Source organism: Littorina saxatilis, linkage group LG9, assembly GCF_037325665.1.
Source record: "Littorina saxatilis isolate snail1 linkage group LG9, US_GU_Lsax_2.0, whole genome shotgun sequence".
Classification (NCBI taxonomy): domain Eukaryota; kingdom Metazoa; phylum Mollusca; class Gastropoda; order Littorinimorpha; family Littorinidae; genus Littorina; species Littorina saxatilis.
The window spans coordinates 9,998,782-10,012,261 of record NC_090253.1 but is presented as its reverse complement, the minus strand read 5'-3'; the positions used below and the strand labels follow the sequence as shown (position 1 = coordinate 10,012,261).

At 38.5% G+C, this 13,480-nt stretch overlaps 2 protein-coding genes across 3 annotated transcripts in view; one reads left to right on the top strand and one right to left on the bottom strand.

The window, feature by feature from the left end:
• The first annotated feature begins 5,164 nt into the window (after positions 1 to 5,164).
• LOC138975238 (uncharacterized) lies at positions 5,165 to 7,113 on the top strand. The gene is made up of 3 exons (XM_070347894.1): positions 5,165 to 5,617; positions 5,968 to 6,123; positions 6,711 to 7,113. Exons 1-3 carry the CDS (start codon positions 5,412 to 5,414, stop codon positions 6,802 to 6,804), a joined length of 456 nt encoding a protein of 151 aa, XP_070203995.1. The 5' UTR covers positions 5,165 to 5,411; the 3' UTR covers positions 6,805 to 7,113.
• A 188-nt stretch (positions 7,114 to 7,301) lies between these two features.
• Positions 7,302 to 13,480, bottom strand: part of LOC138975237 (uncharacterized) — a 6,830-nt gene continuing 651 nt past the window's right edge. The window contains exons 1-10 of one of the 2 annotated variants that reach the window (XM_070347892.1): positions 13,474 to 13,480; positions 12,918 to 13,094; positions 12,410 to 12,540; positions 12,050 to 12,166; positions 11,337 to 11,886; positions 10,310 to 10,493; positions 9,436 to 9,693; positions 8,227 to 8,398; positions 7,756 to 7,904; positions 7,302 to 7,561 (exon numbers count right to left, since the gene is read on the bottom strand). The exon at positions 13,474 to 13,480 is cut by the window's right edge and continues 651 nt beyond it. In XM_070347892.1, coding sequence (XP_070203993.1) covers positions 7,368 to 7,561; positions 7,756 to 7,904; positions 8,227 to 8,398; positions 9,436 to 9,693; positions 10,310 to 10,493; positions 11,337 to 11,886; positions 12,050 to 12,166; positions 12,410 to 12,540; positions 12,918 to 13,094; positions 13,474 to 13,480 — 1,939 coding nt within the window. In that variant the 3' untranslated portion in view covers positions 7,302 to 7,367. The other variant, XM_070347893.1, reaches the window with a different exon arrangement.

The following is a 13,480-nucleotide window of genomic DNA, read 5'->3' as shown; positions in this document are numbered from 1 at the left end:
AAAGAAGTAAAGCGGTAGACTAAAGAAGGAAGAAAGAAGTAAAGTGGTAGACTAAAGAAGGAAGAAAGAAGTAAAGTGGTAGACTAAAGAAGGAAGAAAGAAGTAAAGTGGTAGACTAAAGAAGGAAGAAAGAAGTAAAGCGGTAGACTAAAGAAGGAAAGAAAGAAGTAAAGTGGTAGACTAAAGAAGGAAGAAAGAAGTAAAGCGGTAGACTAAAGAAGGAAGAAAGAAGTAAAGTGGTAGACTAAAGAAGGAAGAAAGAAGTAAAGTGGTAGACTAAAGAAGGAAGAAAGAAGTAAAGCGGTAGACTAAAGAAGGAAGAAAGAAGTAAAGTGGTAGACTAAAGAAGGAAGAAAGAAGTAAAGTGGTAGACTAAAGAAGGAAGAAAGAAGTAAAGTGGTAGACTAAAGAAGGAAGAAAGAAGTAAAGTGGTAGACTAAAGAAGGAAGAAAGAAGTAAAGTGGTAGACTAAAGAAGGAAGAAAGAAGTAAAGCGGTAGACTAAAGAAGGAAGAAAGAAGTAAAGTGGTAGACTAAAGAAGGAAGAAAGAAGTAAAGTGGTAGACTAAAGAAGGAAGAAAGAAGTAAAGTGGTAGACTAAAGAAGGAAGAAAGAAGTAAAGCGGTAGACTAAAGAAGGAAGAAAGAAGTAAAGTGGTAGACTAAAGAAGGAAGAAAGAAGTAAAGCGGTAGACTAAAGAAGGAAGAAAGAAGTAAAGTGGTAGACTAAAGAAGGAAGAAAGAAGTAAAGTGGTAGACTAAAGAAGGAAGAAAGAAGTAAAGCGGTAGACTAAAGAAGGAAGAAAGAAGTAAAGTGGTAGACTAAAGAAGGAAGAAAGAAGTAAAGTGGTAGACTAAAGAAGGAAGAAAGAAGTAAAGTGGTAGACTAAAGAAGGAAGAAAGAAGTAAAGTGGTAGACTAAAGAAGGAAGAAAGAAGTAAAGCGGTAGACTAAAGAAGGAAGAAAGAAGTAAAGTGGTAGACTAAAGAAGGAAGAAAGAAGTAAAGTGGTAGACTAAAGAAGGAAGAAAGAAGTAAAGTGGTAGACTAAAGAAGGAAGAAAGAAGTAAAGTGGTAGACTAAAGAAGGAAGAAAGAAGTAAAGTGGTAGACTAAAGAAGGAAGAAAGAAGTAAAGTGGTAGACTAAAGAAGGAAGAAAGAAGTAAAGCGGTAGACTAAAGAAGGAAGAAAGAAGTAAAGTGGTAGACTAAAGAAGGAAGAAAGAAGTAAAGCGGTAGACTAAAGAAGGAAGGAAGAAGTAAAGTGGTAGACTAAAGAAGGAAGAAAGAAGTAAAGTGGTAGACTAAAGAAGGAAGAAAGAAGTAAAGTGGTAGACTAAAGAAGGAAGAAAGAAGTAAAGTGGTAGACTAAAGAAGGAAGAAAGAAGTAAAGTGGTAGACTAAAGAAGGAAGAAAGAAGTAAAGTGGTAGACTAAAGAAGGAAGAAAGAAGTAAAGTGGTAGACTAAAGAAGGAAGAAAGAAGTAAAGTGGTAGACTAAAGAAGGAAGAAAGAAGTAAAGTGGTAGACTAAAGAAGGAAGAAAGAAGTAAAGTGGTAGACTAAAGAAGGAAGAAAGAAGTAAAGTGGTAGACTAAAGAAGGAAGAAAGAAGTCAAGTGGTAGACTAAAGAAGGAAGAACGAAGTCAAGTGGTAGACTAAAGAAAGAAGAAAGAAGTAAAGTGGTAGACTAAAGAAGGAAGAAAGAAGTAAAGTGGTAGACTAAAGAAGGAAGAAAGAAGTAAAGTGGTAGACTAAAGAAGGAAGAAAGAAGTACAGTGGTAGACTAAAGAAGGAAGAAAGAAGTAAAGTGGTAGACTAAAGAAGGAAGAAAGAAGTAAAGCGGTAGACTAAAGAAGGAAGAAAGAAGTAAAGCGGTAGACTAAAGAAGGAAGAAAGAAGCAAAGTGGTAGACTAAAAAAGGAAGAAAGAAGTAAAGTGGTAGACTAAAGAAGGAAGAAAGAAGCAAAGTGGTAGACTAAAAAAAGAAGAAAGAAGTAAAGTGGTAGACTAAAGAAGGAAGAAAGAAGTACAGTGGTAGACTAAAGAAGGAAGAAAGAAGTAAAGTGGTAGACTAAAGAAGGAAGAAAGAAGTAAAGTGGTAGACTAAAGAAGGAAGAAAGAAGTAAAGTGGTAGACTAAAGAAGGAAGAAAGAAGTAAAGCGGTAGACTAAAGAAGGAAGAAAGAAGTAAAGTGGTAGACTAAAGAAGGAAGAAAGAAGTAAAGTGTTAGACTAAAGAAGGAAGAAAGAAGTAAAGTGGTAGACTAAAGAAGGAAGAAAGAAGTAAAGTGGTAGACTAAAGAAGGAAGAAAGAAGTAAAGCGGTAGACTAAAGAAGGAAGAAAGAAGTAAAGCGGTAGACTAAAGAAGGAAGAAAGAAGCAAAGTGGTAGACTAAAAAAGGAAGAAAGAAGTAAAGTGGTAGACTAAAGAAGGAAGAAAGAAGTAAAGTGGTAGACTAAAGAAGGAAGAAAGAAGTAAAGCGGTAGACTAAAGAAGGAAGAAAGAAGTAAAGTGGTAGACTAAAGAAGGAAGAAAGAAGTAAAGCGGTAGACTAAAGAAGGAAGAAAGAAGTAAAGTGGTAGACTAAAGAAGGAAGGAAGAAGTAAAGCAGTAGACTAAAGAAGGAAGAAAGAAGTAAAGCGGTAGACTAAAGAAGGAAGAAAGAAGCAAAGTGGTAGACTAAAGAAGGAAGAAAGAAGCAAAGTGGTAGACTAAAGAAGGAATAAAGAAGTAAAGTGGTAGACTAAAGAAGGAATAAAGAAGTAAAGTGGTAGACTAAAGAAGGAAGAAAGAAGTAAAGCGGTAGACTAAAGAAGGAATAAAGAAGTAAAGTGGTAGACTAAAGAAGGAAGAAAGAAGTAAAGTGGTAGACTAAAGAAGGAAGAAAGAAGTAAAGCGGTAGACTAAAGAAGGAAGAAAGAAGTAAAGTGGTAGACTAAAGAAGGAAGAAAGAAGTAAAGTGGTAGACTAAAGAAGGAAGAAAGAAGTAAAGCGGTAGACTAAAGAAGGAAGAAAGAAGTAAAGTGGTAGACTAAAGAAGGAAGAAAGAAGTAAAGCGGTAGACTAAAGAAGGAAGAAAGAAGTAAAGTGGTAGACTAAAGAAGGAAGAAAGAAGTAAAGTGGTAGACTAAAGAAGGAAGAAAGAAGTAAAGTGGTAGACTAAAGAAGGAAGAAAGAAGTAAAGCGGTAGACTAAAGAAGGAAGAAAGAAGTAAAGTGGTAGACTAAAGAAGGAAGAAAGAAGTAAAGTGGTAGACTAAAGAAGGAAGAAAGAAGTAAAGTGGTAGACTAAAGAAGGAAGAAAGAAGTAAAGCGGTATAGACTAAAGAAGGAAGAAAGAAGTAAAGTGGTAGACTAAAGAAGGAAGAAAGAAGTAAAGTGGTAGACTAAAGAAGGAAGAAAGAAGTAAAGCGGTAGACTAAAGAAGGAAGAAAGAAGTAAAGTGGTAGACTAAAGAAGAAGAAAAAGAAGTAAAGCGGTAGACTAAAGAAGGAAGAAAGAAGTAAAGTGGTAGACTAAAGAAGGAAGAAAGAAGTAAAGTGGTAGACTAAAGAAGGAAGAAAGAAGTAAAGTGGGAGACTAAAGAAGGAAGAAAGAAGTAAAGTGGTAGACTAAAGAAGGAAGAAAGAAGTAAAGCGGTAGACTAAAGAAGGAAGAAAGAAGTAAAGCCGGGTAGACTAAAGAAGAAAGAAAGAAGTAAAGCCGGGTAGACTAAAGAAGGAAGAAAGAAGTAAAGCGGTAGACTAAAGAAGGAAGAAAGAAGTAAAGTGGTAGACTAAAGAAGGAAGAAAGAAGTAAAGTGGTAGACTAAAGAAGGAAGAAAGAAGTAAAGTGGTAGACTAAAGAAGGAAGAAAGAAGTAAAGTGGTAGACTAAAGAAGGAAGAAAGAAGTAAAGTGGTAGACTAAAGAAGGAAGAAAGAAGTAAAGTGGTAGACTAAAGAAGGAAGAAAGAAGTAAAGCGGTAGACTAAAGAAGGAAGAAAGAAGCAAAGTGGTAGACTAAAGAAGGAAGAAAGAAGCAAAGTGGTAGACTAAAAAAAGAAGAAAGAAGTAAAGTGGTAGACTAAAGAAGGAAGGAAGAAGTAAAGTGGTAGACTAAAGAAGGAAGAAAGAAGTAAAGCGGTAGACTAAAGAAGGAAGGAAGATGTAAAGGACACAACCTGCCCGGAAGAGGAACCAGAGCAAGTGAAGAGGGATGTGTCCTTGCAGATAACCCCATCGTTTATCAATGTGGACACATCATCAACACCCACTCTGTTTTAATCGCTGTTTGTGTTTACTCCATTTGCAAGAAAGATAATTTTATGCAGATACTCAAACACGAAGAAGGGACGGACCAGAAAGAAGCGCGAAAATATTCAGACAGGAAACAGAACCGAAACAATTAACAAAAGTGCCAGGGATGAGAGAACGAACGAACGAACGAACGAACGAAAGAACTCTATTACTCAAGAACGGAGAGAGAGAGAGAGAGAGAGAGAGAGAGAGAGAGAGAGAGAGAGAGAGAGAGAGAGAGAGAGAGAGAGAGAGAGAGAGAGAGAACAAGAATAAGATTTTATTCCTTTAAGGCCTTAGCCCCTTTCGGATGGGGGCTGGTTACACAAAAGTAGAGCGTGTGTGCAGCAGCAATCCACACACGCGTCGTTTCAAGTGAACAGAAGAAAAGATAATCATAAAATACTAATGCTTAAACAGCATTTTCTAAACATTTAAATGAAAAATACAAGAACTTAGCTACATTGCAAAGTATAGTTTCATTTTTCACAGACAACAACAGTGCAAGTTTGAAGTTCGAAGGACATCAACAAAATTTTGCTGGAATAAATTGACGTCTTAGATTTTCCAGTGCAGGGCAGCATAAAACAAAATGCAATTCAGAGAGAGAGAAGAGAGAGAGAGGAGAGAGAGAGAGAGAGAGAGAGAGAGAGAGAGAGAGAGAGAGAGAGAGAGCAAGAGAGAGAGAGCGAGAGAGAGAGAAAGAGAGAGAAAGAGAGAGAAAGAGAGAGAGAGAGAGGGGGGGGGGGAGGAAGTGATACACAAACAGACTGGGGGGATCGACACAAAGGTAGACAACCAGACAAACAGGCAAAAGAGACGGGCAACGACACGGAAAGATTATCGTCACCTCATTGGTGCTCTCATGCAGATTTTTTAAATAGAGCTTAAAGGACCAGACCACGCTAATTTAGCGTCAAAAACGCTTCGAATCGTGTTCCTGCGCGACCAAACACTTCCCGATGTGTGTAGTTAGTTAGAAAACCGCTTTCTTACCGTCTTCAACAATGTTTGGTTTATTTCGGAATCTTGTAAGGCCGTAATCCGACGCTTTTTGTGCCTGAAGCGACGCATTTCTTCCCCAAAACGACCCGCCATTGTGTCTCGTTTCCTTCGCGAGACTGGCGAAACTCTTGGCTGATGAATAAATTACCCGTGACGTCACACCGTGTAAACATGGCGAGTGCTGCACCAAGCATAACTGCAGACGATCAAATTAATCCATACATGTTCGAACCACCCGCTTCTCTGCTGGAGTCAAGCACAGAAGATGAGGGGACCACTTCCAGCAGTGGTGAGAACAGTCACAGTGACGACGAAAATCGCGACTCTGTCAGCGATCAAAGGTAAACACGCCCGCTCTCTGTGACGTCTACTTCCTTGTCAGTGCTAACATTGTTTCACTCTCGTCTTTTGCTCATGATTGCTTGTGTACGTGAGTTTCCTGCTTCACATTTCAACTAACTTGCGGATGTCAGAATGTAAGTGTTCATACATTGCATTACGTGTGGAAGAACAACAGCTCATTTTAGTTTAAACACGGAGACTTCAATTTCATGAAAACTGACTTTTCCCTTGAAAACCATGCAATGATCTGACCAGATCAAACAAAATCTATAATGAAACAGGAGAAATGGTGGCATCAAACTACCCAAATTGTGCATGTCAATGTTTCATTGACTGTTTTTGGTTTCAGAGGATGGTGTCAGTGTGGCCACTGTGTTGTGTGGGAGGGGCAGAAGAGGAGAGAGAAAATGTGTTGCCGCAGCTACCCTGAGGTAGAAAGGAAGCTTGCAGTGGGACAGACATGTATCACCAGCCACGAAGGTGTACAGGACAACTGTTTTTCAAGGTTCATATTTGTTTTTGAATTTGTATATTTGTTGCTATTCTTTTAGTAAGGCTGCCAAGAAAATTAAAACTGATCAACTCTTGTCATTTAGATTGTGTATCACTCTGCCGTGTATTAATGTTCCACACACACACTGTCATCAACTCACTTGCATGCCAACAGAAGAAGTTTGCTCTTCACATTGTTCTGTTGTTATTTTTCTTCTTGTAAATGAAGTGAAATCATTGTTACATTAACACTTAGTAATAACCAGCATTACAATATAATGTAACAGTCTAACACTAACAGTGAATTACTTTTTTGTCAGAGGTCACTTGCACACTATTGATAAAGTTCTGAATTGTTACCAAAGAAGATTTATACATGTGTATGTTGCTCTGTGTTTTGCATGTATTGTAATATTAATAATAATAATAACAATGACATTCAGGAGTGTACAGGAATTGAAAGCAACAACACACACACAAAAAGCGTAAGCTTAAAAACAAGAACATGTGTATTACTATTAACTATTATTCCTGATACAGAAAGCATTGAAAATGAAATAAATTGAGATGTGTAAATAATGAGATCTCTTCCTTTACCAGGTACACCATTGAATCTGTGGTAATTCTACTGAAGCAGTCCCTGAAGAAACGATGGAAGGAGGAGTTCGAGAACAAAGCTGAACCACACAGGTAGGCTGCATGCAGTATGTAGAAATGAAGTGATCCAAATGATTGATATTATTTGGAACTGCAAAGTTATACACAATGCTAAAACATGCTGGTCAAACTCTTGTTAAAAATTTTTTTAATGATATAACTGCAAAGTAAAAGGACAGTTAAATGTTGCTGTGTAAATGTCAGATGATTAAATTTAAGGTTCAATTGCCCATTTACTAAACTAACTGTTCAATGTGCTGTTGTTATCTGCGACATATCGGTGCATCCACATGATATTTAGAAGCTTAATCTAAAAGGACATGTTTTGATGTGTACAGGACCTACAGGCATGTTGCGTACTGCAACTTTGTGCGCTGGATCTGGCACACGACTGGCCGTAAGAACAGGAAAATTCTTCCTGCCTGTCTGGTCGCTGCCATCAGGGACCGCTTTCCATCTCAAAGCTATACAGGCTTCAAATATGCCACTTGATTAAAAGGTACATCTTATAATACAGGGGTTTTTTTTTTTGGGGGGGGGGGGTCATGACTATTGCAAACAGAAATGCAAAAAGTGTTGTTTTGTCTGATTTTGAGAAGACTATATGGTTGGCTGCCAGTTGAGGCGTCTGCGCTGCTTGGCGACGACTTGATCTTTGGCTACAGGTCCAGCTGTAGCAGATAAAGTCTCTGGCACTGTAGCGTGGTAGTTTCGCTGTGTGTACCGAGCTTTGCTGTAGCTGCTTTGGGCCAGTCTGAGATTCACGACCTCCTCAAACAGCTCATTCAGATAACCTGATGAAGAAGGAAATTGTGAAGGTACAATGTCAAAACGTATGTTCCAAGTTTAAACAATCAGCAGATTAAAAAAAAAAAGAGAAGAAAAAAAAACCATTATAATATGCTGCATGTATAATCATCTGTTGGGATTTATTCATTTGAAAGAAAAAAATCTCAATGAGTTAATCCTGAGTAGTAAATGTCCTCACATCGGGTGATGTTTTCCTTTACTGGTTTGGCAGTGGGCTCTCCTTTGTTCGCTTTTGGCCTGGCCACCTTCCACTGCAGTTCACCTTCCTCGGTGGTAGCTTGACTTCTGCCAGCATTTGCATTTGTATGCATTGCTGCCAGAAAAAGTCTGCAAAAACAAGTCCATTGTATCATTGAATGATTGGCAGGGTAATAGCTCAGTTAGTAGCAGCGCTGACTTTACAACAAGTTGTCACTATTAGTGTGGGTTTTATCTCCATTTTTGGCGAGGGGTTTATTTCCCAGTCATCTTGGTGCAGACTCTCCTTGGTATCGGAACACCCTTAAAGTTCACCCATGTGCACAGCAAAAAGTGACAATAACATTTACGAGGAACACTCAAGATTAAAAACAAATCCTGTGTGTTACTGTCAATGATTTTTACAAAAAAATCTAGGTCAAATATATTGAAATTAAAAATCAGTACTCACTTAGCTTGCATCACAGGAAATGTGAAGTGGAGCATTTTTGGGGCGAAGTGATTGATGACAGAATGATAGGCTTCAAGGTGGGCAGTCTGAACATCTGGAGATAGCTGTCCAATGTCTCTGAGAAGGTACGGGCTTTGGATGATCCCCACCAGGCAGCGGTGAACCGGGGTATCTATTCACAGAGTTTGTAGGGTTCATTGTAATACTGCAATAAGTGTTAACAAGTCGCGTAAGGCGAAAATACAACATTTAGTCAAGCTGTGGAACTCACAGAATGAAACTGAACGCACTGCAATTTTTCAGCAAGACCCTATACTCGTAGCATCGTCAGTCCACCGCTCCTGGCAAAGGCAGTGAAATTGACAAGAAGAGCGGGGTAGTGGTTGCGCTGAGAAGGATAGCACGCTTTTCTGTACCTCTGTTTGTTTTAACTTTCTGAGCGTGTTTTTAATCCACACATATATCTATATGTTTTTGGAATCAGGAACCGACAAGGAATAAGATGAAAGTGTTTTTAAATTGATTTTGAAAATTTAATTTTGATCATAATTTTTATATTTTAAATTTTTAGAGCTTGTTTTTAAACCAAATATGTTTTTGGAATCAGGAAATGATGAAGAATAACATGAACGTAAATTTGGATCGTTCTATACATTTTTATTTTTTTTACAATTTTCAGATTTTTAATGACCAAAGCCATTAATTAATTTTTAAGCCACCAAGGTGAAATGCAATACCAAAGTCTGAATCATAACTTGACTAAATGTAAAAAACGACCGGGGATATCATTCCCAGGATCTCTCATGTAAAATTTCATAAAGATCGGTCCAGTAGTTTAGTCTGAATCGCTCAACAAACACACACGCATAGACAGACACACACACAACGACCCTCGTCTCGATTCCCCCTCTATGTTAACCCTTACACTGGTGCAATTCTGTAACACATGTTACATAGCCACTGGTGAATTAACAGAGAGAAAAATAACAAAAAACGGTCATATAGGTTTTCGCATCCATGGGAGGTAATCGGAACCGACCAAAGCGCGTGACAGTATACTAAAGTAGCGCGACATATGTCGCGACAACCAGCCTAAGGGTTAAAACATTTAGTCAAAACTTGACTAAATGTAAAAACTAACCGAACAGTAGCCCTAATTATCATTAGTACTTACTTTAACCATGGAATATTAACATTTCTTTTCTATACCTTTTCTTATCCAGGCTCGTGGTTCATTCGACAAGTCGCCATGTAGGCAGTCCGGAAAGTCATCTCCATGCCCCTTATGCTGGTTACTGACGTGATTGACCACTGACTTCCATTTGGCTTTCACCACTTCCACTCGTCTGGGACTCTCTGGTGTGGACTGGGCACAGTAATAAAGGTGGTTTTTTATGCTCTTGGTCCACAGACCTAGAGCACTATAGCCAGCTTTGTTGCTTGCTGCATCAAGCTTCTTTCCAACACCTGTTTTAGACACAAAAAGTGACCAAGCCCAGCAGAAATGTAATTGACATTTTATTTAAATTTTTTGTCGTTAAAATCTCAGCACCCCCCTCCCATTCAAAAAGGGGGAGTTATTTTAACTTTTTGTTGTTGTTCTGGGAAATTTGTTTCTTGTGATCACATTTTTTTTTGGGGGGGGGGGGGGGGGGGTTCTAAAAATCACGAAGGCAATGTCTCCTGGATGTCAGAGAAGAGTAAATGTTCTCGTTAGCTAGCAAAATTAAGTTTTGTCATTTTGAAATAAATGTTTGTGTCCCAAAAGAGGTTAGGGAAAAAAATAGGGTTGGTCAGTGAATCATAAACATAAAATAGCTTTTCTTTCACCTTATTCAGACTCCTCAAAAGCATACAAACTCAGAACATTTTTTCTTTAGAGAACATTATCTGAGTCTCAAATGTATTAATCAATTTAATGCCACTGCAAGGAAGAGAAGTACCACAGAGGACAATCAAACAGTGTTTTTTCCCATGCATATGATTATTTCTGTTGTAGTATTTTTCTATATGGATAATTCATTTGCATTGGCCATTACAAACAATCAGATGTACATTTAAAAGAAAAGAAATGTGTTCATACCTTTGGCCATGTGCCAAATATCAAAACGATGGGTAATTTCCACTTCATTTTTGGCCATGTGACTTTTTATTTGTACGTGTCTGTCAGTCACAAGGTGACTGACTTTGACGTTGGCCTTCAGGGCGTTCAATCCCCTTTTGAGGCCTTCCAGCTCCATAGCATGGGAGTTTTTTACCATGTTGCTCTGAGAAAGAAAAAAAACAAGATTATGATTGGGTTAAAATAGCATGGTTTGAATGAAGCAGAAGTGATACATGCAATACCAAATTCTTTTCCTTGCCCAAATCTTTGATGTGGATGATGATGTTGGTAAATGAGCTTCCATGTATTATTTTGCTGTATTATTTTGCTGACTGTTTGTTTCTTTATGATGTATATCCTTCATACAGTTTTTGTGTGAATCATTTGACATTACAGTTACTGCTGATCCGAATGTATTTTTGGAATAGGTCTGTTAAATAGTCTAAATGGATTTGCAATAAAAATCAAAGAACACATCTTTTTGAGTATCAAATTGTTTTATACACACAGACACACACAAACAATGACTGCAAACACTAAGAACTGTTTTATACTTATCTTAATATTACAAAACCTGATCTGAGAGAAAAAAGGGACATAAGCACTCTAAAAGCCTGTAACACATGCAACAAAAGTGAGTTTCGCAGAACCAGTCTTCTGGCAATAGAATCAGAGAACATAGTTGCATACCTGGAATATCTTTTTGAGGGCCTACATCCCTTTGTATCTCGGATCTTAACCCTTGGGCTGGTTGTCGCGACATATGTCGTGCTACTTTACTATACTGTCACCTGGTTGTCACGACATATGTCGCGCTACTGGCTGAGTCTGTTTGGTTGGTTCCGATTACCTCCCATGGATGCGAAAACCTAAATGACCGTTTTTTGTTATTTTTCTCTCTGTTAATTCACCAGTGGCTTTGTAACATGTGTTACAGAATTGCACCAGTGTAAGGGTTAAAATAGCGCTCTGCCTCATTTGATTAAATTTTTTTTTTTTAAATTACCTGAATGAGCTCAATGTGGAGAACTTCCATTGTAGTGGCGTCAAGGAAGGTGTAGCTGCCGTACTTGGCACAGTGGCCTGGTGAGTCGCAGCGACCATCCCCTGCCAGTTTCAAAGGACGGGTCCTTGGCCTTGCAGCGAACAACCTCTCCTGGCAGCGTGTCCACACATTTCTGACCGCTTGAACCATGTACGCGCTCTGGAGGTTATTGTATGTGGTCTTTCCAAAGATGCAGATATTACAACTTTTAAAAAGTGTGATAAGCCTAGATGGCGAGCAAGCGGTGAAAAAGGCTGCAGCTGCCAGAACCAGGTTGCCAAGCGGGAGGCGCTTGGAGTAGGGCTGAGAGCACCAAGTGTAGTTGTGACTGCAATGCTCACACAGGCAGGTGTACTCCACAGCTGTTCCCTCAACCCCCTTCCGTGTTACCTGGCAAATCTTGCTGCACCTCCTGCACACGCTCAACAGCTCTTCCAGGTTACTCTCAAAGACAAGATACTTTGTTTCCCCGAAGGCATCAACATGGTTCAGGTCTTCAGTCAGTGTGTGCCTGTAAACAAAATATACAAATAGATAATGGCCAATTTCTAGTCTACTAAAAAGTCATTTAACGCTGATTGCAGAATCAAACCATTTCAAAAGATATGTTCCGTCATTGAAAAAGATCATATTATTGTAACAGGCAAGCTGCTTAAAACCTTCATGTTCCTTACGGTTTGTTGTGCTGTGTTGACTCTCCCCTGTTGTACTCAGTGTTATCTTCTTCCTGGTCAGACAAGTCTGCAGTCACTTCGTCGTCTGACTCTGAGTCCTCGTTGCTGACAACATGCCTTTTAAACACAACAAAAGAACAAACACTGACAGAGTTAAAAAAAACAACCAACTAAACATGGGTATTATGGACTTCATTTATTTTAGCCATAGCTAACACAAACGCTAATACCTTGACAAAATAATGGGGTGAATCTAAACTGAGTCTATGTCTTGGACACTCTTTAAGCTGTCATACATATACAATTTTATTTTAGAAACATGCGCATGAAATTGTTTACAAATACACATACATTATGTACCTGATTTGATAAGTTTGGCTCTCAGCATTCGAGAAAGCTGGGGTCTTGCAGGCTTCAATTGATGTGGTTAACTTCTGTGGTGCCACAATTTCGGGTACAGACACATCAATCGTTTGTTGAGAAACATTAACCTGAGGAATAAACATAGATGCACTTTATTTAGAAAACTACTGTATGACAAATAACAACATATAGGATGTACCTACTAGACTTTGTTAACAAAAGTGTAAGCAAAAATGCAGAATCCCTTGTATTGATCAATTAAAATAAGTATGAGATTTCCCAGAAATGCCTGCACATAAACACAGCACCAAGCACTGGTGCTCAGGTGCTCACACATCTGGCATACTCTTAACAACAGGAATGCAAGTGCCATTATGCTGTTAAACATTTACTTTTAACAACCTGCTCTGACTTTACTTCTTTTTTGTTGTTGTTACAGTGTCAATCAAATGACAAACAATATAAACAAAGAAAACATACAGAAAATAAAAAGAATTTAAAATACCATTTGTCTGTAGCTGTGGGTCTGATTACCCTTATCCTTTTGTGTGAGCAGTTCAGTCTGGACAGAGACTGAGTGTCTGTCACTCTGCTCCTCATCACTAGTAGGATCTTCTTGAAAAAGCTCCTCCTGTGCCTGTGGTGAATCAGCAGTTTCAGGCTCCAGTATATCACTCAGCACCTTCACGCAAGACAGTAAAATATTAATCAAGCATAGGAATTAAAAACAACAAAAACAAAAATAAAATCAGCAACATTAATAATATATAAAAAAAATATTATTTTGAAAAATAAATAAATATATGCACTACGGTATGAAATCGGCAACAGCAATGGACATGCAGTTTTCACATGCAGGTAGACTGTTCTGTGCTAGAAACTGAAACTTTAAAAAAAAAACTGTACTCCAATACCTTTGGAGCAGATGCCATTCCACCAAAGTTACTGTCTCTCTGACAAAAACGCCACGTGCACCCAGAGATATATCTGCAGGGTGCCACTGACACCAGCGCAACCCCAACCCCTCTCCCCGACATAACTTTTGGTATACATGTACTCACTTCCTTT